Below are 25,754 nucleotides of genomic sequence, written 5' to 3' on the forward strand. Positions count from 1 at the left end.
CAATACTAATTAATAGGGTGACCAGGGATAGGTTGGGGATGGGGACAGGGACAGAGATTTATTCTGATCTGAACATGGTTATGATGAGTTCCCGAGTCTGATGCCAGGGAACAAAAGGCTCATTCTTCAGTTCCCAGAATGGGGATTAACAGTGAAGCAGCCTTGCTTGGTTTGTCCTGAAACATCAGATAATTTTTCATTAAGGCTTTTCATGGGATGATATGTTCCCCTGGTACAGGTGCATCTTTTTCAGTGGTGGGTGAGATGCCTACCATTTATATATAATTTTAAAAGTGACCTTTTAAGAATGAAAGGTTAGAGACCCAAACGTGACCTTGTTATCACCCTACTGGTCAACCACCAACGCGGTCTTCTATGTCACAGCTTATCTGCAGAAATCATAGTATCAGTAAGTTGTTCTTGTCTGTTTCCATGTGGATTAGAACTGTTCAGGTGTAGTCATCGACCAGAACTGACACTTCTTGGATGTATCCCTGTGAATGAATGGGTTTATGAGGTCATTTTTTTCTTCGAGAAATATTTTCATTCTTATTCAGTTCCCTGGGCATTCTCTTATAATAGGATACCATGGATATACTGAAAGAAAAAATTAGAAGGCAAATAGAAAATGACAGAAGAATATAAAAGTACTAAATTTGGAATTATATAGACCTGTGTTAACAGTACTGCACCCAAACAAACAAACAAAAAAAACATTTTTCCCCCTTAACCTTTCCAGGGCAGCAAGATAGAAGATTACCAAATAGATCAAGAAGAATCTAAAAAAAATTGGAAGCAGCTTATATTTTCTGCTCAGATTAGTTTTTCAAGGGCAACAGAAGAGGCAAGGAAATCCTTTATTGATTATCAATTATAGCAATTTTTAATAGTCAAATTTAAATATAGGTTTTAGCAGCTGGTGGGTTCAGTTTGGTCAAAACACGTGTTGACTTTCTGGATTGTTTGCTCACTGTAGATGCTGACTTGTTCCGGAGAAGGGGCTGCGTGTTGATCTCCTTTGTCTCCAGAAGGATTGATTGACGGATGTTGTGTCTGCTCATTTACAGCGTTTTTCTTGCTTAATTTAAAAAATTGTGACATAGTATTACATGTTCCTTGTATACATCATTTTTGCAGAAGAAAGTTGTTTAGCCAATATGTCGACTTAGTTTATATGAATTCGTCTCTATAGCTTTCATTCAGCCTTCAGTGTGCTCCATTAGGTCATATCATTCGCTTCATGCAAGGCAAATCATCACCAGCAGCAAAATTTAACATTTGGTCCTTTTAGGTATAAAAATGAATCAAATGCCTGACAAGATTGGTTTCTGGTATATATTTCAGAAGCCCCCCCTGCCCCCCACCCCTTTATGGGCATACAACAAATGTTACTAACGGGTACTTTTAGTTTCTAAAATATGGACAACAGTACTCCATGCAGTAAAAGACTTGAGCGATTAATGCTACCCTTATGCCTCTTTTGAGTAGTTTTAGCCATGGGGCTTGGCACTGCCACCATTGTCTTTGTGCCAAAAAATATCCGCAGCGGCTGTCGCATTCTAGTACTGGAGGGTCGTCTCGAAAATTCCGCAGTGAACGCGCCGGGTTTGTTCGTCGCTGCTATCTCTTTTAAATATTGGGAAAATAGGGTCTTTCGCTCTTTCAAAGCTCTGTTGTGGTTGTGGGGATGGGGGGGAGGTGGGTGTCGAAGAACGGAGAAGGGAGGAAGGAAGCTGTCCGCGCCAGCCCGTTGGTCTAAGTGACAAAAACCCACGCCTGACATAGAGTAAATGCAGGCATGGAGGGGCTTTTGTGTTCATGAGCACAGATAGTCACTTAAGAATCCTCCTCAAACATGTTATCGGCGCTCTTGAACATTTTATTATCTGAAACAAATGTTGCAGTGAATTTTAAGCAGAAAATCAACATCAAAACCATAGCTAATTTTTAATGGGCAGTTTACACAAAGATACATACATATATATATAAAATCTCTGTTTGTGTGTATGTATTTTAGAAACTGAGATGTCATTGTAAAATGGCTGCTGTTTGTCATTAGCAAATGATGGGAATAGATCTCATATGTTTGAGAAGGTGCTTGGGTTTATCCTCAGTCCCTGATTGTTTTGCTCCCAAACAGGGGTTTGGGCTCTGAGGGCAGATTTATAGTTGAATTTGGAAACAAAAAGATGTAATAAAGTTAAAGGCTTACACTCTCAGAATGAAATGTGTTCGTTCAGGATCTCTGGAGCGATCTATTTGATGGTAAAAGTGGTTGCTATAGATGAAATTTTTACAAGGAGCATAATCCTAAAAAAAAAAATAATAATAATAAATTAATTAATTAATTAAAAAAAAAAAAAGTGCACCTCCCAGCCTCCTGCTGGCTGCGCTGCCTCTTTGGTACCTCGCAGACTTCGACAGAGTCCTGGACGGGTGCCCATTGATGTCATGGAAACACTCAAATTACTGAGAATGATTCATGTCTATGCTGGTCTCTTATCCTCCCCCACACAAACAGGAGTAGATTTTTAACCCTGACAACTTGTAATTTGCAGTGGGTTTATTTTTGTATCTGGATAAATATTTTTTAACAAGCAAAATTAAGATTAAGCAGTCTGTATCTGATATGATAGTAGAGGGTGCCGTGTCTCTGTAGCCAAGAGCACTTTGGGGACCGTGGGCAGCGCGAATTCAGACTCTCTTCTCTCCTTTCCTCCCTACCCCCTTGCTCATTTCATTCCACTCCCCCTCTCTTGATTTCTCTCCTTTCTCTCCCATTTATTTTCATTCATATTCTCTCTCTCTCTTTCTCTCTCTCTTTCTCTCTCCCTTACTATGTGCACTGACCTTCCGGCTTTAAAATAATGGAAGGAATAGCCCCAACTTGTATATATGAATTGAGACAAATCCTGGTAGGAAAATTCATCTCTCCAGGTCTGTGTGCTGGAGTCGGGTTGGGGAATAATGCCAGGTGGTGAGACACTATAGGGGAGAGCTTCAGTAATTCCTTCTAGAGGGGGGCAAAAAAAAAAAAAAAAAAAGGATAACCCTTCTTCCTTCTTACTGTATTTTGCAATCCAGTTTTTGGAAATTACCCTAACAAGACACTAGATGTTCGATTTCCTAGGAAGTCAGAGTAAATTCTGCTTTATCCCTCTATCTTTCTATGTATCTGTCTGCCTACCTCTCTACCTGATTTTCTGGCAGTTAGACAAGTGAATGTGATGTCAAAGAGAACTATGTAGTTGTTGTTATTGAAGCTTTTTAGACACAAGAACTTAAGGAAGGACAGACATCACTTGATAGCTCATAATGGCCAAGCTTTTTCTGTTAGTAATATTTATAAAGGGGAGTTAAAGGGTATAAGTAGCCTACGTTTGACTTAGAACAAAAAGTAAACATGTGTACATGACCATTTATGCTTCTGCAACGGGTGAATGTGTCTTCTGTTTAATGTAAAATCCTCATACAATGAAAGTTATTCTCTTAGATCTTTCAAGACTGACAGTCTATGAGATGGCATCCTGTTTCATTGGAATTGAAACTGATATGGGCATTGATTTTCTACTTTGCCCTGAACACTAGACCAGAAATGGGGGAGCCGAGGGAGTGTTTTCCTAAACCCAAGATTCACTGAGACCAGTAGAAAAGTTAATACCGAGAGAGAGGGGGTTAATTTTAAGATTCAGGATTGGCTTTCTTTGAAAATCCCCTTCCATTTTATGTACATAGTGACTTCAGTACCAGTTACACTTTTGACAAGATAGAAGATTTATTAAAGATCCGTTCTTTGTGTGGTGTCAGGAAGGTAGACTCTAATAGCATTGTCGTTGAACCAAAAGATAAAAAATGACTGCCGTTACTTTTAACATTTATTTTAACTGGCATGGAGGGAGGAAAACTTGGGGGTCATAAACTCTAGAAGGACTTCAATTCCGTCTCTCAAAATACTAGTTCTGAATCTTCCCATTGGAAAGAATAGTAGAGTTGTGGGTAAAGTACTATGTCCCCCTCAGCTCTAGTCTTGAAGAGAGAAGTATCCCTTCATCTTGGGTGGGGTGAGATGGGGTTTTTCTTCTGGGTACTTGGTCATGCCACTAGTCCTTTTTGATGTCCTAATATGGATCGATTTTTCCGGGACAACTCTTCACATGTCACTAAAGTCTGCTGCTTAGATCTCTCGTAATGTGGCTTCATTGTCTCCCTTGCAGATTATTAAAGCTAAACATACTTCTAAAAAAAAAAAAACAAACGAGCAGCCTTGATTTTATCCTTAGATGTGTCCAAATAGCACCTGAGGCTCCATACGTCCATGTAGAGACACCTACAGATAAAAACTGAGTTGTTAGAGTTGGCACAACACATGGACAGTCCATTATTCTTGGTTCTACTGGGTCAGTTGGTAGAATCTGAACTTGGGTTCAGAGGAGACGATTTTGCAAACGCTCCCTTTCCCCAATGTAAATTCCACCATCATCGTCTTGATCATGATGGGGTGTACCCCTGGGAAAGGGAGTTTAAAAAAAGAGAGAGGGAGAGAGAGAGTCTCAGAATTTTGAGTAGTTTCTTTGCTATTTTCACCATCTGGAGAGCCTTGATTGATTAGCTTTGGCCTCACCATTAAGTGTCAATATAATCAATGGGAATTACTAGACTAGGGTCATTACATAGATAATTTGCCTGCTGTGTAAATAAAAATGAAATTGTTTAAATTTTGTGAGAGAAAGAAAGTGAAAATAAGGGCTGACAATTTGTTTGTTAGAGAAAGTGGAGGCCATTGGAATGACAGTTTTTGGAAGTGTGGAGCAGTTTGGCTAAGAATAGGAATGAAGGATATTTTTTTTCCAGTTTATCATAGCCAGAGAGAGGAAGTGTTATTCCCTCTCTTGCTTGCATACATTGCCAGTAGTGCCTACTTTACGTATGTAAACATCGGGGAAGAGAAGTGGATGTCTGTTACCTGGAGATTTTTTTTTTTTTTAAGGAAAAACACAATTTACACTTTTTTTGTTGTTTCTCTTGGCAGGTAAAACAGAAAGGGGCTCATACTCATCTTATGGGAGAGAATCAACCTTACAGGGTTGCCATCAGGTAAGTGAGACTCTTGCTCGGGGAAGGGTTGAGGGAATGAACCTGGTAAATCAGTTTGTTTTGTAAATTAGGTGATGCATTTTCGAGCGTGGCACTAAGATGCACGGAAAGTCTGCCGACGCCTCTGTCTTTTAAAAAGTAATGAAATAGCACAGAGCTTGGGAGTAATAAACCTCTTGTTCTCTAGATCCCTGCCGTATCACAACTGCCTTCACTGGCTTGTTTTCTTTTTTAATCCGTCAGCCCGTACCAGTGGCACTGTTTGCAAACTAGCAATGTCGTTTAAAGTGATTCTATCAAAAGAGTTTATTTGCAATTAAGAACTTAAGAATTTCTTACACTAGAAATACTTCGTGCAGCCATGTGTCAGACCCTAGGTTCGGGTGGTTATTGCCCTAAATTATAGTTTTCATAGGGGCTGGATGATGTTGTGTGAAAACAGGGTTGTATTGAGGGATAAAAATGTCTGTGAAAATATGATTTGTTGTCCCTTTTTGTTTCTGAATTGTTTTTGGCTGGAAGTCAAGGCCAGCAGGCTAACAGCAAAGCCGTCTCAAGGGAAGCATGCGTGAGCTAGAAAAATAAGAGTACTTTAATTAAATAATAAAATGCCAGTGTAATACAAAGGTATAGCATGTGTGTGTTTGTGTCTCTGTGCACTCTGCATTTGCATACTTTGCCCTCTCCAGAGAAAGCCCAGTTCTAAAAATACTACCCCTAGCCAAAAGTATAAGCTTTGTTTTACGACAATTGAGTTTTGATAGATGCTTTCTTTTTAACTTCAGTATCGGTATTAATCGTACGTTTAAAATCCTTTATTTTGCTTAGGATTTAGACTTTCTCTTTTTGTAAGTGCATCGGTGTCTTACTTGGGAGAACTCTTGCTAGAATTTAGTAATCCTGTCTCATATTCAGAGCTTTCTACTGTTTCATTCCTCACCCAAACCGAATGTACATTCTTCTTAAGCTAGAAAGGGAAGGCTTGCTCTCGAACCTGCTCACTCTCCCATCTTCTTTAATGGTCTGGGGGGGTGTGTGTGGGGGGGATCGGTTTTGAATTTTTGAAACAACCTGTTTAATATATCCTGGAAAATGTGAGCAGGCAGTTGTAGCAATTAAACAGAGGCTGCGAAGGATGTTACCTTTATGTATCAGTCAGATGTCACTAGAGGTGGAATTCTGGTGGAGGTTTATTTTATTTTATTCCCCCCCTCCCCGGATATATTTGCATTTTTAAAATTGCCTCCTCTGACCCAGCCACCCCTTCCGTCCTATTCAGCATCTGAAAGCTTGGTTGCAATGAGGGGAAGCGGTGCTTGGGTTAGAGCTCCTGCCACACGGGCTGCACAGTACAGTTCCTAGCAGTTTGTTTGGAAAGAATTCCGCAGGAAAGAAATTCACAGCCATTCCAGCACAACGGAAACATCTTTGGAATGTGAGTGCAAATGTTCGGGGCAGATAGCTCGGGCGACAAGCCTCTCAGTGCCGAGTCTCTAGTGTAAAGCTCCCAATTCCTGCAGAAGGGCCGGTTCCTGTGTATCTGGTTTCTGAGGGTCAAGGCAGAGGTCATTAGAGTTTTGGGGAGAAGAAAGTTGACAACATCCTTCCTTTTTGCAGATGGTCATGGCAAGAGGTCTCTGTTTTTGCTGGGCCTCTTTTTCTGGTCAACGAGAGAATAGGCTTCCTCGCCCCCTGTCTCCTTTCTTACTAATAGGAATTGGCGTGATTCCTCACAGACACAAAGATTTCCTCTGCTGAGTAAGCGCGAGGCCCCTTAACTTGTTAAAGCATCATCCAGACCGCGTGAGTCTGTCTGTGTATGTGCGGGGACGCAGACCCTCCCTCGCTTTGTGGGAAATACTTCCCTCGGGTGAAACTGAAGTTATTTTTTTGGCAAACACAAGGTGAGAAGTGGAAGGGGCAGAGGGTGGAGGAGAGGTGGACGGACTGGTGTGTGATGGCTGAATTTCTGGGCCTCGGGAGGCTCCTTCTGAGACATTCGTGTCCAGGAAAATTCTGCTTTCTATCGGAGTATGACTGCATATGCTTTTCTTAAAAAGTCTTCATAATGTAGCCGTGGAGTGTGGAGAATTTCTCTCTTTCTTATTTCTGCTTCATGGTCGTGAGTGTTGCAAGAACTATCTCTGTGCTTAGCATGGTCTCAGCGGTATCCGTAAACAGTGTGATCCCTTAAGGATAAATAAAAGAGCAAAATTTCGGAAATTCCCTGAGAAAATAGGAGCTGGAGAGGAAAAGTGCCCGTATTATGAATTTCTGCTTTCCGTGAAATTTGAGACGAGAGCAGACCATAGTGTGTCTTCCAGTGCATATCTGTCTTGTGCCGAATTGCTTTTTGAATATCCCTGTCTCCAACACCAGCTATGCAAACCAAAAAGAAAGGCAAAGTCTCGGGTATCTTGGGCTTCAAGTCTAAGTAGCAGATCACAGCTGAAATGATTCCCCACTGGGTGGCAAGGTGAGTGGCTCTCCTGGAGAGGACGCTTTTGTTTCTCCTGTTTACTACATTCTAGAGATGCTGCGTGGAAATCCTTTAGATGATATGCCCCGAGGAGCTCCAAAAGCAGCTTTATTGTATTATAACAGTGTATCCTGTGGACTTAGAGGGATGAGCCCTGTGACATGGGAAGATGCTTATTCAGGTCCCAGTAGCCTTTTGTTTGGTGTGCAGAAAAGGTGGTGGTAAGCAACAGGTAGCAAAATGCTCTCCTGGAGAAATCAATTATTATTCTGAAATGTATGTTATTTTAAAAATGCGTCAGGTTAAAAGATATATGTATTTTACATATATGTCTATATCTCCATTATGTTTCTCTTGAGGATTTAGCAATAATAGTAATAGACACGTGGCTTTTTAAAAAGCAGATATTTTAGCCAAAATACAAAAGCTGGCAGGTTCTTTATTAAGTTGTTTTCATTATAAATAGTAAAGGGATAATATGAATTCATTAATGCATTTCCACGTAAAATTATCAGAAATAAACATGGTAACTTTTTCAGACTTTTAAAACTGTATAGGAAATGAACCAATAGACAAAGCGAAGCAGCCAAATGGACTTTTTTTTTTTTTTTAAGTTCTCACTAAATATGACAAAACTAATTTAAATCAAATTGGGGTACGGAAATCACACCCAGGCTTAAAATGTTCTTGCCAAATTGCAACCTCATACTACTTTTACTGGCAGAGAAAATAAAATTTATAATGGAAAGTCTGACAGAAATGAAAATGAGCGGAAATAAAGTTTTTTCGCAAGATCATCCAACCTTAATATGATAACCAATAGCTAATACCTAATGGGCATCACTGCAGATGACAAAAGAAAAAAAAAAAGTCATTTGCTTTTGACCTCTTTTGCTGCTTTGAAGAGGACGTTTGGCGATTGCAAACTTTTTTATCTTGCCGAGATCTTCTGTTTTTGAATGAGATGATGATGTCAACACAACTGATTGTTATTAAGGCAGAAGTTTTCCCCTTAAATGGAAGTTCAGGATTGGTTATCAGGAATTGTTTGTCTTTTCTTTTTTTGGGATAGAGCCCAGGTCTAAAGTAGTGGTTTCATTATTAGTATCTCCTGGGCAAGGTGTGTGTGGGGTGTGTGTGTATGAGGGGAGTACTCTATATGGAAACCTGGGCCCTATCTGAGACCAATTAAATTAGAATCTTATGAGTTGGGCCTTAGCTTTTCTGACAGTTCCCCAGGTGATTGTACTGTGTAGCTAGGTTTGATCATTTCCTATAATGGTCTATAGGAATATACTCTATTTTAAAGACGTGTCCAAAAGCTGGTATTGCCACTGACCTTGAAAAAGCTTTTAGACTTCTTGCCTTAATTTGGTTATTATAATGCATATGTATTTCATTGAAGAGGCAGTGAAAATTCGTGATTTACTGAGAATCAGGGAGATGCCTTGAAGTCTTTACACAAAATTCTGCAACTGAATGTCCCAGCCCATATCTTGTTTTTTTCTAGTGAAGTCCAAGGTTTTAACCTCATCCACATTCTTTCTGTTTCTCAGCAAGTAGTCAAAGAGGACTATGCCGATAAAATTATTTGATGTTGAGATCTTAAAACTGACGGGATTTAAGAATTAGGCTTACTCTCCGATACTTCCGTTAAATTCCAAAAACTTTGAAACTGTATAGAAAATGCGTCTTCTCTATATGAAATTGGATTTGCTCATAAGCCTCGTTGTTTTGGGTTCATTGAAATAAAACATTATAGTTGGTGCTGAAATGAATGGCACACTGAAGAATTCATTTCTTCTCTTAATTATTTTTATTTTTGAAACAAAAAGAATTACAAATGACTTCATTCTAAAACTTTGGGCTCCTTTAACTTTACCTTATGAGAAGCCAAAATGGAAAGGATATAAGCAGAGAAGGCATGCAGTCCTTTGTCCCTTCTTAAGAAAATGGCTACGTAGGTCTTGTAGAAACAGAACTACATGTTGCCTTTTTTTTTTTTTTCCTTAATTTGGCATTATACTTTGTTTATGGTGGACAGTGGATCAGTCTGGCCCAGTGCATTCTTCCCAGGACCTTCTCCCATCCACGTACTGTGTCTGCGTCCTGCCTTAGCACTTAGAGCGCCTTCATTGTACTCTTGAGTTTGCCCTTACTTGCGCTCATTGAATGTTGGTTTCCACCAAGATTCTGTAGACTCCTATGAGGCAGGGACCTCGTCGGCTTTATCTTGCTCTGCGTACTCCGTGCCTAGCAGGGTGAAGATAGTGGTACCCTAATGTCTGTTTCCCACGCATCACGTTTAGGGATCATTTTGAGAGAAGGAAGTCGGAAAGTGGCAATGTATGGGAACCATAGGTTGAGCAGTTTTCATACCTACAAAAACGAGAAAATCACGTCCTCTCAAAGAAAGTCCTTTGGAGGACCGCCCTTCTACTGTGTTGTGCGCGTCCTGGAAGGACACAGAGGTTCTACGGTGGAGAGTCACTCCTCCCTCACCCTCAGGGCGCTGACCGCCAGCCTGGAGGTGGTCTCACTGTTCCAGGCCTGAATGTTCAGAAAGGAAACAACGAGGGAGTCACATGTTCTGTGTTTCTACGGGGGCGCGTCATTGGAACCAAAGGTCAGAATCGAGTTCCATGCTTTCTGAGTGTGCCAGGGAAGACAGTGGGCAGAGTATTTAAAATCGTGACAACTTCAAATCATACAGGGCCCTTAGTTGGCCCAGTATCTGCCATTGAGATTCTGCCCCAAGGAGTTTTTCAGACAGCAGCTTGTTGGTTTGGGGGCATTGCTGTGGGTGAAGCTCTCACCGGGCAGCCACCCCGTGCTCACCAAAGGGGACAATGTGGAGCCATTCTTTCCTCGTATTGGTAAATAGGTATTTATTGGCCCTCTAGTGATCTGTTAGGTACTAAGAAGAAAAACAAAGGGAAGCTCTGGCCTGCTTTCCCTTCAACGCCCCCACTAGCAGCTTTCTGGATATCAGCAGAGACCATTAATCTCCCTTTGTTTAATTAAATTTTTTTTTTAGAAATCTTGTGTAGTATATATTTTCCAATATTCAGAGAAGTTGAAAAAATAATAAAGTGAAGTGCCATATACTCACCACTTAGATTAAACAATTGTTAATATTTGTTATATTTGCTTCACGTGTATAACTACATATACACATTTTTCAGTGAACCATTTTTAAGTGGTAGACCTAATAAGATTTCACCCCTAGATTTTTCAGCATGTGTCTTTTAAAATTATAAAACACTTAGACACTGAGGTGAAATACTGTTATCACCCCTAAAGAAAATAACAATAGCTTCCTAATCTAATACCCTATTTGTATTCTGATTCCTTAAGTTGTCCCCCTATGTAAATGTCCTCAATAGCTTTTTTACCCCCTTTGTCATTGCATTTATGCGTGGTATTTGGTTTCTATTATCTCTTTATGATTTCTTTTAAGCTAGAACAATTCCTGTAATTTAAAAAAAAAAAAAACGATATTTACTTTAAAGAAATCAGGCCAGTTGTCTTGAAAAATATTCTTGCATCTCGAATTGTCAGATTATTTCTTTGTGGTGCTGTTTAATTTGTTAATTAAGTTGAAAGGTTTCTTTATGTGGATGTTGCACATTTTTGGCCTGAGTATTTCATAGATGATGCGGTGTCCTTCATATGGGATGTGATGTCAAGTTATGTTGCTATTGATGATGCTAACTTGAATCACTCGGTGAGAGTGGAGACCCTCACATCTTCCTATTGTAAAGAGACCTTTCCCTTTTTGCCATCAGTAAACGATCTTTGTGTTGATACATTAGCACTGGGCAAATCTCCCATTTCCTCAACAGTCTTTGACCTGATGGTCTTAGCATACACTGATGATGCTTCTCTTTACTAGCAGCTTTTGAACTAGTGATTTTTTTTTTTTTAAACTCCATCAGTCCATCTCCATTTATAGCTGACATTCTTCTGTAAAAAGCTTCCTTTCATTGTTCATATTTTAGCACTGGTAATTTAAGTACTTCATACATATACAAGTAAATGTTAGTAATGCTTGTATTAGATATGGTACTGCAGGGTACTGGAAGCATTAAAGCATTCTTCAAATCTCATAAGGTGTATTGATAGGACAACGGTTATAGCTCGGGCTAAAGGTCAGAAAAGCTTTAATTGCAGGAGGAAGGAGGTAATTATAGGTATGTTTCCTTGCAAATTAAACTCTAGCATTCTTTGGCTGAAATTTGGGGCCTTATGACAATCTGCATCTCTAGTTGGTAGATTAATCTTGTCATAAACACCGGAGTTTCTCTAGGTTCTCTGTTGGCCCCTCTGCACTCTGGGAGTTTTTCTTAAAGACCTCCCAAGGCTGACCATCCGTGGCTGACCTCCGGAGTCCGGGAGGCAGCTGCGCTGCTCAGAGCTGCTCACGGAGGCTCATTGAGATAGTGGGTCTGGCTCCTCCCCAGTCAGTCCTTCCACAATCCAGATGTGACTGATGAGTGGGTGTCAAAACAAATGGGTTTCTAAATGTTAGTCTGGGCTCTATCTAGAGGAAGCCTGGGAACTTAAAATTAGGCGCTGGTATAAACCTCTGTGGTGATTATTATTGTCCTCATTGAATACTTAAGAAAACGAAGCCCAGAGAAGTAAATCAAGCAGGCCTAAGGTCACAGCCCTGGTAAGCTTCAGAGCCAGATTTTTGAGCTCTCAAATGTCCCATTTTAAAGCCAGTGTTCTTCCCGTGGGGGTTCCCTGCTGCCCCAACCCATGATGAGGTTTCTAGGCTCAAAGATCCCTATTACAGCCCATCTGGAAAACCACTTCTGGAAAATTCCAGGCCCACTGGAGAGTCTGGACCTGACATGGGGCCTGGAATGGTAGCTTCCCTCAGGTCTGTTCAGCGTGTGCTAGAACTCTGAGCGCCAGACGAGGGGAGGGTTCAAGAGGGGAGGGGGCCACATGGCTCCTGACTGTGTGACTTTTTTTTTTTTTTTTTTTTTTTGCTGTTATTGTTTTTAAATAAACCACATGTGTCTATATGCATGATCCCTTCTGTAACATCCTCAGAATTAGCATGTGCAATTTCATTAAAACCAATAAAGATTCCCTGTGAAAAGGCTGGGGTAGAATATGCCAATTCACATTTTAGCAACAGCATGAACACTTTCTTAAAAAATGTATAGATTATATTTGGGCCTTGCTTTTTGTGCAATGCAGCAGAATATGGTTTGCTATTACAAGAATTTGGATTCTTCATGGATCAAATTATTTTTCCAAAAATGTAAGAACTACATAGAGTGAAATTCTGAAACCAGACCTTTTGTAATCTCTTATGTGTGACCCCATAGTTTTTCGATGCTGGCATTTAACTTGCTTGTGAAATATTTGCAGCGACAATTACATGTTAGAAGCATAGACAAGTTTTAGACAATAGTTCAGGACAGTGAGAGCGTTCAAAAAATTGAAATTGCTCTGAGATGATTTATGAAACACCAAAAAAGTGAAGTCCTAGTATCTGAATGGAGATTTCATCAGAATCTTGAGATTAACTTCTCTTTTCTTGTAAAAAGTATTCAGGGGTTTTTAATGACCACTAGCAATTAGGAATTTAATTCATCTTTATATTTTTAACATGGAAAGAGAAAGGGGAAAGCCAATTAATGACTAAACAATTGATTTAAATTAATACTCAGGAGTATTTGATAAAATTTCGTGTTGAAATATACCTGCCTGTGGTGTAGAAATCCGGATCGCCCAATAGCTTCTTTCCATAAGAAAGGCAGCATACTCCCAATCCAGTGTCAGTGAAGACTTTCCCATATTAAATGGCAGAAATATTTATTCCTTTATCTATGACTGTGCTTGAAATGGTTTCATCATTACGGAGATATCTTCTGAAACTCTTAAAACTGAGACCCCAAGTTAAAATAGTGGGAACACTGCAAGATACCAACAAAACCCCGTAATCTTTTTAGACATAAATACTTTAGAAAGGAATAGATACCAGGCCCGCTGCTGGGCCTGATAGGGTGACCTACTTAGAATTGAGCCTCATCCTTTGAAAAAGTGTGTGTGTGTTCTGGATATTTGTGTGGATTTCTTTACATACACCTTCTCTCACAGATAGACTAAAGCATGGACCTTTTATGTTCAGTGTGTTATTTATTATCGAACAGAAGTAGTTTCTTGGGAAAAGAAACCCCGCAAGGATACATAGTTACATTTGCTTCAGCATTCCTAATGCCGAAATGTTTTTTCATAGTATGGCACTTATTTTTGTTCTTAATAAAGGGAGAAGTCAAATTGTGGTGGGAGAGCGTCTTCAGTCTGGCGCTCCCCCGGATTTGAATAGAATATACCATCACTGTTTAATTCTTACGGTACTTAATGAAGTCTATATACCCCACAATTTCATTACCGTCTTCTTTCAAAAGACATCTTCCAGTGAAGGCTTTCTATGACGTCTTAAAAAAAATACTAGATATATCTTATTTGCAGCCTCCCTCAAAGCCACGTTTGTGTGAATTTGGAACGACAATTCAGTGATAAGAAAGTAATTAGGAAGACTATCACTGAGGTTTTCAAGCAGTGACCATTCTCTAGAGCTCTAGATGTGGGGTCCCCTTGTGTCGCAGTTTGACCGTGCATGCACACGGAATAATCCGAGCTCATTTGTACAGTGATAATGAACAGCAGGGCACTGAATCTTTTCAGTTTTATTGGTATTGTATACAGTAAGTTATTAAATTTCATCTCTGTAATACACCTGCAGTAAAATAACAGAACATTGCTGCACTTAAGGAACATGTGTGTGTGGTACAATGCCCTCCCTCGTCATTTCAGCCTCCCCCCCCCACAACAGCTGCTTACAGATTTCAAAATCCATTGTATATATATTCCCTTGAGCCCACCTCTAATAATCGAGACACATCTGCCATTGCAGTATTATAGGCATATGTAGTTTTATTGAAAACTATACCTGTAAAAAAATTAAATAACTCCTACCTCAATTAAATTGGCAAGCTACCTTTTGCAAAGATCATATTGCAGACCTCCTGAGACCCAGTGAGTTCATTTTATTCTTATATTACAAATCACTAAATATGTTATTTTTATTTAGCCAAGAAGCTAGCTTTTCTCCTACTTTGGTAATATGTCACTTTCATCTCTTCTTACTTTGTTTTCCTGTTCCCCCTCCTCTTCACCTAGGAAAAAAAAAATACCCTGCAGATTGTATGAAGGAAACACCAAGAGCCTCACTGAAAGTAGGAAAGGCAGGATAAATAAAGTCAAAGGGAACTGACCCAGAATGTAGCTTTATTTCTTAAGTGATTATTAAACAGACATAAAGGCTACAACATCAAGATCGAAATCTCAGCTCCTCTTGTACTTTGATAGAGATCTTTACAATTTTTTTTAGAGATCAGTGTGATCACCATAATGGCAGAAAAGGAAATCATATGAAGAGCGAATGGGTTAGGAGGTCATATAAAGCATATAGAGGTGATTAGATTAAGTTCCTTCCCTTAACATTCACATTTTTTTGAAGACTGGGTCGATAATAAATGTCTATAAAATAGACATTATTAATTTTTTATCCAGAGAGGAATAAAACAGATATGTAAGGTGCCTCAATAATGATTCATAGTGAATTCATCATGCCGCAAGTAGAGTGATTGAGCCAAGAAGAAAAGTTGGTAAACTTGCTATTATCAGAGAAAAGTCCAAAGACAAGATGCCCACTATATGAATAGGAAGAAAACCATATACCTGTTTAGGAGAATGTGAAGGTTTCTCATTGCATAGTTTCTTAGAAAGAAAGAATGTTTTGTGCTCTTCAGACGGCAGTGTGTGAAAGGCCTGAAGCAATGAGACATGGATGCCTGTTCCCAAAGTGAGCGCAGACTTGGAAAATAGATCCTCTGATGACAGTTGGAAAGTGGATGGTTTCACAGGAAGGAGTCACAGATAAATAGTAGGTGATTGTTGCCCTAGCGGAGGAAGAAAATCAAGCAGCCTTATTGATCTCCAGTCAGGATTAAAAATAGTTGCGTACTTAAATGATGAATTTTCTTTTTTGATAAGACTACTAATAAAAACCAGTGGTCCTTTGGTTCCACTGCGGTTTGTCTGTGCTTGTGAGAAAATGCTCAGGCTCTGGTCAACAAGGGTATGTATTTTCTGCCCCTCTCATGGTTCACAGAGATTCGAAGTCTAATGGGGATAAAAAGCCTAGGGATGCCTGGCTGACTCAGTGAGTAGGGCATTCAGCCTCTTGATCTCAGGTTGTGAGTTCGGACCCCATGCTGGACATGGAGATTATTTAAAAAAAAAAAAAAAAAGGCTGAGTCCTAGATCAGGTCTTTGCTCACAGGTAGGGTCCCAAACCCCAAGAGAGTCAGAATTCAAGATCTTAGAAGGATTTCAACTTGGTTAGTTTTTTTTGTTTGTTTTTGTTTTTCTTAAATAGAAAAATGCATTCTAAGACTGGTGAATTACAGACCTGCACCCCGGAAACAAATAATACATTATATATTAATAAAGAAAAAAGAAAAATACATTATAAATTCTAAACAAACTTTTTGAACAAAGCTCATGCACAAGTTGGGGAATACGACTTGAGGCCCTATCCACTGAACTGCCCTCTCCTGGGTGTGATTGCTCTCTGTGGAAATAGCTCTTACTAGTGTTCCGAACTGTGCAATGTGCTTGTCACACGCAGCTCTGGGGCTCAGAACTGTCATGTGGAGAGGGACCAGTCCAACACAACATGAGCAGTGGTAAGAGATGTGCCTTGGACAATGACACGTGCAAAGAGCCGTGACAGCAGCTGCTACTCCTCGGACACCGTCCCTCAAGGAGAGTCTTTTCGTGTCTTCTCCACTTAGCTGTGTCAACCAAAGAGAAATCACTAATGGGGTCCTATTCTTCTCAGCCCTACTTGCACTTAGTTACCAAGTAAGATTTGCTTGAGTGTGTTTCCAGAGTATAAGTCCTGGGTGTGTCATTTTGTCCATGAAAAGAATATTTAAGTTTGGGGTTTTATACGTGGGGGAAAGGGTTATTCTTGGATTTATTTCTAGGAAAACTCGTTCCCTATTCCCTTTTGCAGATAACACATACACCCTATAGTTCCTAGACTCCAGACCGCCTCTATTTCATACTTCGTTACAGAGCAACTCGTCATCCCATTGTATCCTAGGTAACCATACCATCCTCTTAAATTTCCTAATGTGCTTCAGAAACTCAGATGTCAAGGTTGGAGGCTCCGGTGGAGCTCTAGTCAAAGGTCTCCCTTAGTTACCTGGTGCAAATAATTTTATCTGTGTTCTAGATATTTATAGATATGCTCTAGAAATAGAATGCAGACATACTAAATCAGCTCTGTAGAACCTTAGCCAGTAATCAGAACATTCTGGAACATTCCACAATAATATATTCCACAATAATATATTCCACCATACCTTCATTTGGGTGTTCAGTAAACATTTATTATGAAATAGCACCCAACAGCCACCCACCCCTGACTTGACCCCCCAAAGGTCATGATATCATTACCTTGGTAGAGGATTTGAACTAATGGTACAGTTATCTTATTGGTGCCTCTAAGACATAACTTCCCAAGTTCATATTCTTACATTTATTTAGATATATTTTTCGACGGGCTAGAGTAAAGCACAATTATATTTTTGTGCTTTTGACCTTGAATTTTATCAATTGAATTTCCCCTCAAGATTAGTCTTGCATCTGTGCTGGCTTGGTGACTGACCTCCGGGTGCCATCAGAGACTGCTCTGTGTCCCTCACCCCCAGAAACCCTCAGTTTTCAGATTCCATGGATTTTGCTTCCTGTACCAATCAATCAACCCCCTCCTGCACATGCCCAGCCACGACTGTCACTCTGTCTTCTGCTCTACTTCCCTCCATCTCCACATACTCCCTCACCTGGCAGCTCGAGTGGTTTTCTCCACAAAACCTTGATGCTGGTATGCCCTTGCTTAGCCTCCCTTTGTGGCTTCCAGGGCCCATCCTTAGCGTCATGTACGGGCTCTTGATAGCCTGACCCTCGTCTTGGCCTCCAACCTTGCCCTTCACCTCACTCGCGTCAGTCCCGGCCATACCGAGCTGTTTGTAGTTCTCTTAAGGGCTCTTTCATAATTCTCTCTGTCTTTACAAGAGCTCTGCCATTGGCCTGGGATATCCCCCCTTCCATTTGTTTTACCTCGTCCAAATTCAGGTCATGCACTCTTTCCTGCAGGGACCCTGGGTGTTCTCCCCAGGCCAGAATGGGGCGCTCTCTTCTGTGCACAGGAAGCCACTTCTTTCTCCGGACAATTGTCACACTCTCCACAGTCCGCAGACCCCAGGGAGCAGGGCTGTCATCTCTATCCCCAGTGCCTCACAGAGGACACTCGGTGAATGTCTGCTCAAGTGTCAGTGGATGGAGGAGGAAAGGACCAAACGAACCGACAACAATATCACATTATATAACTTGTGAGCAGATAACTTGCGTTTAAGCACTTCCATGCAAATTTCTTGTCTTAAATTAATCATGCCAGTGATCCCAGTGAGGTAGGGACTATTTTTAATCCCCATTTTATTGATAACAAAACAGAAACACTCAGAGCAATTTTGTCACCATTAATAGCAAGTGGCAGAGATGGGACTAGGGGACAAGGTCCTTTGGCTCCAGATTTATCATTTCCCCTATTGCTTCTTTATTTCTGGATAAAGCTGCTGACACTTTTTGTCAGAGCAAATAGCCCACAGAGTCTTCTCGTAGATGCCTCCCTCTCTCTTTTCACTGTTTAACTTAGGTATCATCCAGCTTAGAGCACTGGGACCTCTCTCTCTGTCAGTGAGAAAGACTGCCTTTCTGAAGAGGGCCTGATGAACCTGGCAGTCTCCCTCTCCAGAACATTGTCTTTAGAGAGCCACAAAAGAGAGTATTTTGAATGTTTCCCATAAGTAACTACAAGTTGCACAGGCTATGATGCATAATTCCTGCAGTATAGTTACCTGTCGGTGGTAGTAACTCTACTTCATGGTGGAAGGACGCCGGTCCCCCGAAGCATGGCGAGGTCTTGTCTTGAAGCTGGGTGGGGGGAGGTGTGGTACCAAGTCTGTCTTACCGCCATGTTTCCTCCTTCATTCTCTGGGGGTACATCTTGCCGGACAGAGGCTGTGTGGGAACAGGGAAGAAGTGGGTGAGATGAGTAGGTCACGATCTGCTTCTTCACATCTCCTTCACATGGTTCTTGCTCTTTTAACCTTGAGCTAGGGCATGAAAAAAACTTATGACAATAGTGAGTTTAACTTGTGTTTTTATATTATTGAAATCCTTAAGGATAGAATGTTAGAGTAAGAAAGAACTTAAATGCCACGTTGTACCTCCTGCCGCTTTATGGCAAATGGGAAACTAAAGTTCAGAGATGTTAAGAGACTTGTCAGTGTTACACGGCAGACCTCACTCATACAGACACACCCCAAAGGGTTAAAATTTCAATAGCGTGTAACACTGAAATTTTTCTTTGAGTCTTTGTAGCCTTTTTCTTCCAAAGAATACAGGGCTACTCAAGACCATGAAGTAATAGCCAGTAGCAGCTGCAAGTACATCCTGAAGAAATTTCTAGACGAGTATCCCTTTGTTCAACAACCACTGAATTGCACCATCACAGAGCCAGAGGGTGTAGTTTGCTTGTAAATACTGAGTTTTTGAAATGTCACTGTAACATTGGAAAAATGTTGTCTCAGAAGGTTGCCAAAGTGACAGAATCCCGACATTGTAAATACCAGCCAACACAAGTGCTCATAAATGACAGGAATAAAATATATTTGACTAAATCCATAATAATCACTGATAACACTGTTTACCCTCAATGACCAGGAGCTGTGAACTTGGATAAAAAGCACATGTGTGCAGATACCATTAATGTGTCTGAGCCTCTAGCCATTCCAGAGTATTTTGATGGAAAAGCTCCCTAAATATGTAAAAGCTTTACAATAACTAAGAAGTAAGTGCGCAAGATAGGGTGTCAGGCAGCCCTAATGGAACTGGAGAGAGTCTTGACTATCTTCAGCACCGCAGAGGACTGATAAGGCCCCATTGTTCTGGTCAGAACCAAACTGTGAGCCAGGCGAACAGGACTGTCAATACTCTGTTTTCCATAGATGTGATTTCTAGAAGGTCCATTTACCACAAGCAAGAGCTCACACACAGGCTATGTTCTCAAGAGAAAGAAAAAGTGGAATGAACGTAGAGGTAAAAAAAAAACTCAGAGCAACAAAGAGATGGCAAGGTCCAGACCTCCTTCCAGTCTTAATATTTCTGTAGGTCCGGCTTTTCTCAGTAGTAACTGTCCTCTGTAGAAATGATAGCCTCCTTCCCTCTTTTGTTCTAGCATAAAAATGGGTATTAGGGGCTCTAGGCGGGTACGTACAAGGTGGCAAGCCAGCGTCCTTTTAGCCTCTGTGATGTGTTCCACATATCCGCATCTCCCCAGTGCCTCAGGAATGCTCCAGGACGCTGCAGACTGCATGGCAGACGGCTGGCCCCTTCCTGTGTTTCAACTGGTGAAAGAGATAGGAGGGCTGGCGTGTCCGTCCCGGGAGCTGCTCTGAAGCTGGGACGATCTGGGGTGGCCTGGAATGACCTTGGTTTTGTATATGCAAAATACTTGGTCTTTTGCCTTGACAGACTCCTGTATTGTTTTTTTTTTTTTTTTTAATTACAGTAAGCATTGCTTTCCTAACTAAAAATAAAAGACCGCATTCAATATTAGAAATACTCAATGCTGATGAGATTTGGGGAAAAGCTACAAAATAACACACTGCAAATTGATGTTTGACCAAGAAATTAACGGCAATTGTGCTTCTTGGATTTTTAATTTTAGGAAAAGAAGCATTTTCTTCAGAAGTCAGAAGATGCCCATTTTAGCATTTAGCTAGAACGGTGGCAAAGAGTTCGAACTGATTGGAGTGGCAAGACTATGTGATGTTGGTGTATTTTGGTGTCCATGGGGAGGGTCTATGTGGGTAAGACAGCTTTAAAAGAGTGTGCGTGGAGTAGGGAGCAGGAGTATCCCAAGGAATGCAGTGCTTGGCTGGGCATCCTGGTGACATTAAACCCAGCCAATGGGGATTCTCTGGAAGGGAACCCAGTTTTTTGAGATGCCCACAGCTGGCAGGAGGCAGGGCCTGTAGTGCTGGTTTGACTCAAGAGGTGTAGGTGTTGGTGTTGGAGTTGGGGTGGTGGCTGGTCTTAGGCTCTGTACTGGCGAGGCTCCTTCTTGGAGGTCATGAATGCAGAGACTGAATGGGTTCTTATATTTCTCGCAAAGAAAGACAGCTTTGTGTTCCAGAGATGAGCTAGAAGGCTGCAGCCATGAGGACAGTCTGCCACTTGGGACATCCTGCAGTAATGGTCCCACTGCCTGTTGTCTGGGCTGTGACAACCATGTGTACCTCCTAGGCTAGGAGAGCTGAACCAGAGCTGGAAGAGCTTTGAAGTCTTTTTGCCTCGACTCTTGAAGGACGCCTAGTCCCAGTATTTTACTCTTTCTACTTCTCCTTTTCACGCTTTAGTGATCTTAAAAATTATTATTATTATTACTTTTAAGATTCCATTTGTTTATTTGACGGAGAGAGACACAGCGAGGGAGGGAACTCAAGCAGGGAGAGTGGCAGAGGGAGAAGCAGGCTTCTCGCTGAGCAGGGACCCGGACGACACAGGGCTCCATCCCAGGACCCGGGGATCATGACCTGAGCCGAAGGCAGACACTTAACCACTGAGCCACCCAGGCGCCCCTAAAAATTATTTTAGAAAATGCCTTGGGGGGTTTATTTTAGGCGTGACAGGCAGATTGGACTCTTCTTTGGGATAGCTGAAGAAGAAAAGCTGAATAAAAGTGGCCAGGGTACAGGGTGGATATGGATCAGGGTCAGTTTCAGTGAGGCTGTGTTTTGTTAAAATTCCTGTTTCTCTAAAATGGACCTCCGGTGCCTTGCCTTCTGCAGTGCAGGGGGACAGCCACAGGTCTGACTCCATATCCACTTGGGTCAGCTGCCCTGTTTTTCTTCCTGTATCCTCTGCTTCCAACCAGCTGCTCTTTTAAAACCCAAAGAGAAGTCAAAGTGGGGGGGGGGGGGCAGGGAGGGAGAGAGAGAGGTATTTTTATTATCAGCGGGTAAAAATACCTGTCAGGCTCATACGGTAGCTCCTTAGTGAATTTAGCATTTAATGATCAGTTTAGAGGGGATATCTTTGAGCTTAAGAGTTAGCTAATTAAGAAAATAAGTGTAAGGTTTGGGGAACTTACTTTTCTGCTCCCTGGGTCCCCTGAGTTTCCCCCGTCAGCCCTACTTTCAGATTCACTCCAACCTCATGCCACCCCCCCCCCCCGCCCCTCCCGGAAATATTTAAGTATTTGTTGAAACTCAGAATTTCAGCTTCCTTTATGAGGTGCTATCCCCAAATTGCCCCCTGGTGGTCAGAGGGAAGAAAGACAAGACGGAGGTTGGGGAAAGTGGATCATTAGGCCTCTTCACGTCTGATATGTAATTCTCTTTATGTACAATGGTATTGATAGAATCCAGTCTCAGTATCAACTAGCCCTGAAGAGGTTAGCCTGTCCCCGTGTTTCCTTTTGGGTCATTTTGCTACAGGGATTTCTTTCCTCATTCTTGTTTCTGCTTCGTTTGGTGTCATTTTTCTTTCTACACCCTGTATTGACCAGAGCCTTTGTAACAGTACTAATAACACCAGGGTGAGTGAGTGAGAGACACATACACACGTACACAAGACTGAGAACAGGATAGCTGAAGACTGTGCATGCTGTCACTTCGTGTGCGTGTGTGAGCGGCCCTGGGAAGGGCTGTGACTTTATAGGCAAGCTGGTTAGCCAAGCGCTTGTCACCTCCATGGCTGCTCATTGGCCTAGGGAGTGCGAGCGTGCCGTCTCATTGACAGCTGTCTGTTGTCAGAGGGCCATCTTTTCTCCCTTTCAGTTTGACTGAACACAACAGAGACATCTGCAGAGTTCTTTGCAGCTCTGACAGTGTTGCCCTGCCTGCCAGCCCTCTCACTCAGAAGGCAGCATAATTGAAGAGCTCAGAGAAGAATATTAACCCATTGACCATCTTGGTTTGGGATATTTTGGCAAAAAAAAAAAAAAAAATTCTCTTTTTGAGATGACCACAAGTCTTTCTAGGTAGAGGACGGTATGAGATCCAGTGTGGCAATGAATCCGGCTGGTAGAGTGTAAAACGTGTTGGGTAGTAATTGGCTGTGGGGTGGCAGTTGATCTGGGGTATGGAATAGGAAGAGAAGGTCATTTTTAGGATAGACCTGGTATTTCATGGTGGGGTTACACAGGGGGCATATCTCCGTTCTGGGATCTCACCATTAGTGTTTCTTCGAAGGTGATAGTGGGCCACTTGACTTTTGGATGACATGTTGCTCCTTTTTCTTTTTCTTATCCTGCCTCCAACTTTAAGTAGCTCCGTTTTGAAGGCTCAGTTTTTACCTCTGCAATGTGAAGCCTTGGCCTTGATGGTTTATGAGATCCCTGCCAGCTCCAGGTGTCTGTGGTATCAGAATAGGGGATAAGGAAAAAGAATATATACTGGTAGCCCTTAGACATTTCAGAAATACTTGACACATTCCTAGACAACATGTCTAAGGTGGCAACCCCTTTGCCCTTGAACAGAAAAAGAAATACAGAAAGTATTCAAGAAATATAGTTTGCCTCCATTAACTGTTTTCTTCTTCATTTCTGTTGAGTAGAAATGATAAATAATTTTTCCTTTTTTTGAAAAAACAAAAAAAGTTTTATGAAGGTAATGAGAGTAGAGAGAGAAGGCTGAGTCAAATGGGACTCATGACTCACCTGCATAGTTGTGATCCCTCTTGGAAGATGATAGTTTTGTCCAAGATATTAGGAGTGCTGTGTCAAAGCCTTGTATTGCAGTATCAATCAATTCTAAGACTTTTTTTTTTTTTTTTTTTTTTTTTTTTTTGCATTTTAACACCCCAGAAATTTATGGTATGCCAATTTAATTGGCAACCTTTTTTCCGTCTCTGGTGGTAAATAGATAATGATGTGTCTTACATTCAATGACATTTTATATATGATAAAATATAATTCTAAGATGGGGAAGCAAGATTTTTTTTACTAAGAAAGCCTAAGTGACTTCTTTATTTTTGACTAAGGCTGTGAATGTCCTTTTCAATCACTTTGAAGAATCCAAATTGCCTTAGGAAAGCAATTCATGGACACAAAGCTCACCCTCCCAGAACTCTGCACGTAGTGCCCATTTACAGAAGGAAGGAACTACACACTTAACATCCTCATGTTGAAGGAATATTCTGAAACCAATTTCACAACTTCCATTTGGCTTTTATAACACTTTCCTTTTCTAGAACTATCTAGTTACATTGAGTCAGAAGTGCCAGATATCTTCTCCAAAGGAAGGTCAAGAGTCTTTGCTAATTTCCAAGCTGAAACAATTCTCCCCTAGTCCAATGTTAGTTCGACGCTGTCAGTAAAATCATTTAGACCTTAAGTTTTTCACCAACTTTCAGAGTTTTTTTTTGATACTCTGGAGATACTTTAATCCAAATTCTCATTTCACAAATGATTAAGTGGAGGTACAGTGAGTCACTTGTCCAGGGTTCCCTTTAGGTAGAACCTGGGTAGCCAAATTCTCATTTTTTACATTCTCACCTCTGAGTTCCGTCGAGCGTAAGGAGAACGGGCTTGACCGCAACGTTCTGGATAGCTCTGGCTTGTATTTCTGGATGTTACTCTTGTATTTGTATGAGTGACTCTAGTTAGATTCCTTTGGTCGGTGTCTCTGAAGGTTACACTTGTTTCTCTGCCTGCCATACTTTTCAATTAATTCCTAGGTGACTGAAGAAGGGACAAAAGCCAACCTTGTCATACACAGTTTAACATATACCATGCTTTATGTTACAGTAACACCGTTGGGTCATCTTCTAGCGAACTCCGTGATTGTTGAGAAAACCCAAGCAGTAGGCAATGCACAGGCTTTGGGCACAGGCCAGGTGCTCACTTAGCAAGTTCAGCATCTCACTTGTGGGTGCAGCTGATATTAGCGGCTGCCTGAGGCCTGGGCCTGGTTTTGTTATTTCTCCAAACCTGGGTGTTTTCCCCCTTTGAAAACAAACAGACAAAAAGACAAAGACCCAAAACAAAACCCTGTAAGATCTTTAAATGTAAACACACTTGGAGCCCATTGCATGTTAATATCATACATATTCTTGGACATTGATGTAAGTAACATTTTTAAATTTAATCGTGATTCCCCAAGACACTTCACCCTCTTTGCTTCAAAACTGATGGGACGAGAAGAGAATTGAATCTTTACTTTTAGTCAATTACTGTGTGATTTTAAAAATTGAGGGATTTTTTTTCCCAAGTCTCTCAATGAAAGAGATGTCATCATGCTAATAACTTTAATTTTTAAATACTCTCCGCTTTTTAACTTTCAATTTTTTTTTCTGGCTTTATTGATGTATAATTGACAAATAAAATTATATCTACTTAGAATATATAGCTGATGATTTTATATACATTGTGAGGTATTTATCACAGTCAAGTTAGCAATCACCGCCTCACAGTTAATGTATTTTTGGAGGGGGGGGTGTGATCTTAAGATCTACTCTTAGCAAATTTTAAGTATATAATACAGTATTTTTAACCATATTCACCTGCTGTGTGTTAGACCCTCAGAGCTTACTCATCTTATAACTGAAAGTTTATACCCTCTGGCATATCCCCATCCCCTCCTCGCCACCCCAAAGCCGGGCAATCACCAGACTGCTCTGTGGTTTCAGTGAGTTCAGCATTTTCTAAAAAGAATTCCACATGGCAGTGATACCATACACGGTGTTAGTTTTTCTTCGTCTGACTTATTTCACGAAGTGTGGTGCTCTCCAGATTTGTCCATATGGTCATAAATGGCAGGATTCCCTTCTTTTTTATGGCCAAATAATATTCCATCACAACCACACACACACACACACACACACACACACACACACACACACACACATTTTCTTTATTCATTCATCTGTCGATGATCACTTTATCTTGACTATTGCACATAATGCTGCAATGAACCCAGGAGTGTAGCTACCTCTTCCAGGTCCTGATTTTGCTTCC

General features: G+C 41.0%; 1 protein-coding gene across 14 annotated transcripts in view; it reads left to right on the forward strand.

Annotated features, from left to right (window-relative positions):
* Nucleotides 1-25,754, forward strand: part of TCF4 (transcription factor 4) — a 352,222-nt gene that overhangs the window by 171,621 nt on the left and 154,847 nt on the right. For 13 of the 14 annotated variants that reach the window (XM_059139402.1, XM_059139409.1, XM_059139403.1 and 10 more), the window contains one exon: nt 5,030-5,094. In XM_059139402.1, coding sequence (XP_058995385.1) covers nt 5,030-5,094 — 65 coding nt within the window. Of the gene's footprint in view, nt 1-5,029; nt 5,095-6,858; nt 6,999-25,754 lie in introns of those variants that run through there. The other variant, XM_059139413.1, reaches the window with a different exon arrangement.

The sequence above is a fragment of the Mustela lutreola genome, chromosome 11 (assembly GCF_030435805.1).
Source record: "Mustela lutreola isolate mMusLut2 chromosome 11, mMusLut2.pri, whole genome shotgun sequence".
Lineage (NCBI taxonomy): Eukaryota > Metazoa > Chordata > Mammalia > Carnivora > Mustelidae > Mustela > Mustela lutreola.